This window comes from Dermochelys coriacea, chromosome 7, assembly GCF_009764565.3.
Source record: "Dermochelys coriacea isolate rDerCor1 chromosome 7, rDerCor1.pri.v4, whole genome shotgun sequence".
Taxonomy (NCBI): Eukaryota; Metazoa; Chordata; order Testudines; family Dermochelyidae; genus Dermochelys; species Dermochelys coriacea.
This window is the reverse complement of record NC_050074.1, coordinates 41,796,322-41,802,625: the sequence shown is the minus strand read 5'-3', so window position 1 is coordinate 41,802,625 and position 6,304 is coordinate 41,796,322. Positions and strand designations below refer to the sequence as shown.

At 44.7% G+C, this 6,304-nt stretch overlaps 1 protein-coding gene across 3 annotated transcripts in view; it reads left to right on the top strand.

Moving 5' to 3' along the window:
- Positions 1 to 212: 212 nt before the first annotated feature.
- Positions 213 to 6,304, top strand: part of IPPK (inositol-pentakisphosphate 2-kinase) — a 108,083-nt gene continuing 101,991 nt past the window's right edge. For 2 of the 3 annotated variants that reach the window (XM_038410693.2, XM_043518842.1), the window contains exon 1: positions 480 to 573. Coding sequence is in view for 1 of the 3 variants with exons in the window: in XM_038410690.2 (XP_038266618.1) it covers positions 493 to 573 (81 nt within the window). In the remaining 2 variants the exon portion in view is untranslated. Of the gene's footprint in view, positions 574 to 6,304 lie in introns of all 3 variants that reach the window. The other variant, XM_038410690.2, reaches the window with a different exon arrangement.

Below are 6,304 nucleotides of genomic sequence, written 5' to 3'. Positions count from 1 at the left end.
TAGACCCCCCCTGCCCGCCTGCCTGCCCGCTCGCTTGCCCAGGCTCGTGTTCTGAACCGCATCCCCAGACTCGCGAGGGATGACAAATAGGAGCCCGCTTCTGCCCCCACTAAAGATGGCAGACAAAACAGACCAGCCCTATCTGCTCGAATCCCCTCCCCGCCCCCTGTGAAGGCGGAACGACTTCGGCCCGCAAGCCCAGCCCCTGCCCCAATCAAAGATGGCGGCTGGCGGGGCTGACCAACCCAAGATGGCTGCCCGCCAATCACGAGCCTCTGGGCTGCCGGCTCAGACTAGGGTTGCGTGAGCTCCAGCCACCCCGTAACCTCGTCGGCGAAGGGCGGGACTTCCTGCGGGAACCGGGCTGCCTGCAGGGGGTGTGGGAGAACGTGAACACCAGATGGCTCATTCGTGAGCGTTCGCGCAGAAGACCCACGGGGCCGGCGGGAGGGGGACGGAGACCGAGTGGGGGGGGGGGAGCCCGGGCGGGGGATGGACGCAGAGAAGATGGATGAGAATGAATGGAAATACCACGGGGAAGGGAATAAGAGCCTCGTCGTCTCCCACAGCCAGGTACGGGGAGCTGGAACCCCTCCCCCACCCGGGGGGCCTGGTCCCGGCTCGCGTGCCGCGCGGGGCTGGTAACGGCCGTCGGGGGTGGCGGCTTGGGCCGCTTCGCTGTCGCTGTTGCGCAGGAGCTGCTCCGAGCCCCTCCGACACGCCAGGTCAGAGGCCATGGCCCCCACTGTTTAAAGGGATTCCTGCTCAGAGGGCGGGGGAGCCGGGGGTGGGCTCCAGGGAAGTCCCACGACTTGTCGCCCCGTGTGGAGCGGAGCAGTGGCGCTTATGAGGGTGTTTGTGGGGGGTAATGTCCCCCATTGAGAGAGATGCAGGATGGCGGGGGGAGTAGAGTCCTAGGGAAACTACTCTCTGCACCTTCACCTGGAGAGGGGCAGCAAGAGTTGGGGGCTTCAGGGAATTTTACCCCTTTCTGTAGTGGGAGGCGGAGGTTTGTGTGGAAGGGGTGACTATAGGGAAATTGCATCCCTTCCCAATACACTTATCTGGGAAGGGGAGCTGTGGGATGAAGTCCTAGGACAAATCTCCCCTGCTGCCTCTCTTTCTCCTACAGATGTGGAGAACTAGGATTACTTTTGAAAAGTGGTTTATTCCTTTGTTCTCATTTATGACTTTAAAATATTTCCAGTTTTTCCACACACATCTCCCCTCCCCAGCTGGAAGGGAAGGAGACCTTGCCTGGTGCTTTTTCTCATTTCCTATACAGGTAGTTTTCCATTCTAATAATGTATCTAGGATTCCATTTCCTGGTTTTCTCCCCCCGGGTGGGGTGTGGTATGGAGTGAAACTGCCACAACTGTGGAAGGGGCTAGCACAGATTGTTTACCTGTCATTTAAACCCGCAGCCTTCCTTAAAGTCTGCACCCCCTTTTAAGGGGAAAAGGACCTGATGAGTAGTCATTTACTATATTTTTGAGGGGAGATGTGGGAAAAGCACCAGGGAAAATCTGTTACCTTACGCTGTGGGTGAGGGAGGGAGGAGAAGGAATAAAGATGTGGAAAAACATTTTAAGGGATGACGGAGGAACACTAGTAATATCTTCCCCTATCCTCCCCCTCCCCCCCACCGCACTAGAGAGAGATTGAATTTGTGGCTAAGGCAATGAACTGGGATTAAGGAGATTTGGGTTCTGCTTTTGACTCTGTCATAGACTTCCTCTGTGAATATAGGCATGTCATTTAATCTCTGTGCCTCCGTTTTCCATCTGTAAATAGGGAATAAATCCATACCTCATTGGGGAATTTTGAGACTAAATTCATTAACTTTATATGCTCAGATGCTGGCGATGAATGTACTAGAAAATCTTATAAATATCTATGTGTATTCTGTACGGGATTAAAAAGGTATGCAGTCATTTTATTGCTGCCAGGATATTATTAATCTTCTTCACTTCTCTTTTGCTTTGCATTTTCATTTATTACAATTATTAGGCATCACAACTTTATACATGCTTTTAAGACAAGTATATACATGGTTCTGGCAAGGCTTCTGTAGCCTTGTATGCTATTTCATTTGTAGCCTTGTATGCTAATTCCAGCATGGATATAAGTGACTGTTATTTTCCAAGATCTCTTGTCTTCTGATACTGTTCATAGATTTAAAACAACCTTTTTTACTATTGGTAAGGCAGAGTTGACCAAAGACAGGAGGCATTTGTGTAAGCATTTATGGTTTGAGTTGATAGTCCTTAAAACTTGCTCCATCCATATTTTTACTGGTCCAGGACTGAATATATCAGGTTCTAAACTTCAGACCGGTGCAATTGCTTTTTCCCTTGTAATGTATTAATCAACTTAGCTAATGAGAATTCAGAACCATATGTAAAAATGTGCTAAGGCTATTATGGCACCTATTTTTATTTTAGCTTGGAGAGTTTTCTACTTTCTTCTGCCCCTTGCGTTGAAAATTTTCATAAGTTACTGTGAGAGTTGAATATAGTTTTGCTCCTTACTGACAATGTTATGGGGTTTTTTGTGTGCATTTCTTCATGGTGCAATTTTAAAAAATACCAAGCCCAGCATTCAGTAGTTGGATGGTGGGAATCTCAGAAGCAGTTCTCCATTGTATTTAAGGGATTACTTATTCCAGGGACATGATGCATTTTAAACACGTAGAAAGTGTAGAATCCTGCCTTAAATTCCATATAACTGTCAAATCTCTTTTCAACACCACAAAAAATGTTTGCGATGTTCGCAGTGCAAATGGGAGGATGCATGTTGTTGCTCTGGTACAAACAGCATCAAGCCAATGAATCTTGCTTCTTAATACTTCTAGGTTTGTGGGTCACTTATGAACTATTTTAATTAAAAAAGTTAGAACATATAAAATACTGTTTAAATACTAGCTTAGTTTTTAAGCTTAGTAGCTCACGAAAGCTTATGCTCTAATAAATTTGTTAGTCTCTAAGGTGCCACAAGTACTCCTTTTCTTTTTGCGAATACAGACTAACACGGCTGCTACTCTGAAACCTAGCTTAGTTTTGTTGTTGATATCACTAATCATATGTGCTGTTGTCATTCTAATGGTCTGTTGTCAGTCAGCCTAGGTGTGTGCTAATGGAACAGTTGCATACGCAAAGTAGTGACTAAAGTTTTGTTCAGCCCAAGCATGTCGCACTTTCTTGTATCTATTCATAAATGCAGTTCTTGCTTTACGGTGGGTGATATGTGAATTAACCTAAATTGAGTCTGAAATGCTGCTAAAAAGTCCTTGTCTCTTAAACTTTTGAAACATGAATGTAGCACAGACGACATCTGGCTTGGAATCATTGTTTGGTTGCCCTAGAACAGGGGTGGCCAACCTGTGGCTCCGGAGCCACATGCGGCTCTTCAGAAGTTAATATGCGGCTCCTTGTATAGTCACCAACTCAGGGGCTGGAGCTGCAGGCACCAACTTTCCAATGTGCCGGGGGGTGCTCATTGTTCAACCCCTGGTTCTGCCACGGGCCCTGCCTCCATTCCACCCACCTCCCTTGAGCCTGCAGTGCTCTCCCTTCTTTCCCCAGAGCTTCCTGCACGCCATGAAACAGCTGATTGGGAGGTGTGGGGAAGTGCTGATCTGTGGGGCTGCCAGTGGGGGGGGAGGAGAGGAGCTGATGGGAGGCTGCTGATATATTACTGTGGCTCTTTGGCAATGTACATTGGAAAATTCTGGCTTCTTTTCAGGCTCAGGTTGGCCACCCCTGCCCTAGAATACTTGTGACACATCACTCGTTCATAAGCAAGATTGCTTCTACTGGTGTGTGCACACTTGCACTGTTTGGATTAGACTTTCTTAAGGCAAGCCTAATCACACTATGGTCCTCTCCTGTGCAGTGCCAGTGCAGGTAAGAATTGAAGGTATAGAAGGCCCTTCAGTGTGAATAGTCGTTTTATTACTGTCTCACATTTCACCAGTCACTCTTTAGGTAGTTCATCTAGTATCTTTCCTGGTGGTCCTTTGAAATTTCCCATAAGCCACTGGTTCAGAGCACAGTGCTGTGAACTGTGGAATACGTACCTAGAAGGCAATGCAACTGCAACTGCATGGTGCAACACAAATGTGGATGTCAAGAAACATTTCATCAGAAAGAGCCGGGTTAGTGTGGTACCTTGCCCCATTGATATATCCACACTGGCACATTGAAAAGTTGGTGCCTGCAGCTCCAGCCCCTGAGTTGGTGACTATACAAGGAGCCACATATTAACTTCTGAAGAGCCACATTTGGCTCCGGAGCCACAGGTTGGCCACCCCTGTTCTAGGGCAACCAAACAATGATTCCAAGCCAGATGTCTCCTGTGCTACATTCATGTTTCAAAAGTTTAAGAGACAAGGACTTTTTAGCAGCATTTCAGACTCAAAATCTTTTATTAATTTAGACCCATTAGTTCACTTGTCCTGTGGTTTGGAGCTTTAGAGTAAACAGGGCCTTAACAAACCTGTTTTTCTTCCTCACTCCCCCAGTTAAGCCAGGAGAATGAGATTTGCAAGCAATTGCTGTAATAAAAGTTTTCTACATAGGAGAAAGATCTCCTTTTTGTGAGCCATGGACTTCTATCAAGTGGGGGTGGTGTCTCACTTGTCAGAAGGGAGCTGCACATCTTTTGTATAGATTTACATTTTTAACCAGTGTTTACCAGCAGCGATTGCCTAATTTAGAAAATTGCTCTCTCAATTTTAATGTAGGAATCTTCTTTAGGTATTCTGTATTTCAAACAGGGCTTGAAATAGAGTGTTTTTATATTTCTGCTGTAAAGAGAGAGCTAATGAATTCCCTTTCTTTCCCTCAGTATATAATCTAGTATGTATGCTTTTCCTTTGGGTTATTGGAACTGATGACTTCTGTTCAAAAAAAAAAAAAAAGTGTATAGGTATACTCTGGTAACCTAATGTTTTATTAAAATATAATCGTAAACAATTGGTTTGTGTTTCAAGGCACATGATGATTTGGAGTGGTCCAGAAAGAGAGGGATTTCTCTTATTAGCATGCTTTTGTGGGGCTTAATAGACCAAAGGAGTAATTATTTTGGAAATCTGGGAGAAAAAGGATTTTTAAGTCCTGACATGCTTTGATCAGTGTGTCTTTGATACCACAATGATAGATGTATAGTATGCAGAAAAAATACTTTTGCCTTCAGTGTGAGGAAGTCTTTGTTTTTTTTGTTCTATGCTTATCTTGAAATCTCTTTCCTTTCAGAAGAAAATATGCTTATGCTCTCTGAGGGCTTGTGTTCAGCTACATGTAAATATTGCCATGTGACTAGTTTTTCTATGCGAAATATATAATACTGTCATCAAAATCTTTTATTAATTTAGGAGTTAAATGTCTTTGCTGAGTGAACTGGACTTTTTGTCACTTTCATAATAAATGTATACTCACTGGGACTGTCCTTGTTGCTACTGGAGGTTGTGCTACCCTCAGGATCATATATTTAGAGTAGAGTGGGCTTTGTGCTGTATCTTTGGGCTAGTCTACACTGGCAATGATAAAGTGCTGCCGTGGCAGTGCTTTAAAGTGCCTTGTGTGGTCGCGGTGCTCTTAAAAAAAAACAAAAAACAAAAAAAAAACCCCCAACAAAAAAACCCCACCTCCACGAGGGGCGTAGCTCCCTGCGCTGGTGCACTATCTACACTGGTGCTTTACAGCGCTAAAACTTCCTGAGCTCGGGGGTGTTTTTTCACACCCCTAAGCCAGAAAGTTGCAGTGCTGTAAATTGCCAGTGTAGACAAGCCCTAAGTTAGCTAGACAGCTTAGTGTGATTTATGAATTAGATACAGCCTTTGCAGTTCTGTTTCCCATTTTTGGAGCACAGGGAATAATACTATTTTATTAATTGCCGACTCACTGAGAAACTTAATTTTGCAGATTTTTGTGGCATTTGGGATGTTAAATTGTGTATGGCTAGGAAGAACCTAAATGTTCTGACTCTCTATGCCAACACCATTGTTTCACTGTATAATGTGGAGCTGGCCATTCTAAAAGTGTGCGTAAAACATTACCCACAGAATTTAACAATGGGATTTAATGCGTTTAAGACTTCAGGTCTTGGCATACAATACTCCATGTTCAGAGCAAATTTACAACGTGGAGCATTGTATGCTGGAACTTATCTTTTATGTGGCATCTGTGATTCTGTTTTCATGAGAATTTGGAGCAGCCCTCTGGTTCATGTCAAGTCATTAATGAAGCCCTCAGATGGACAAAGTCTGTTTATGTCTGAGTTAGAACACTTGTCACAAATGCAA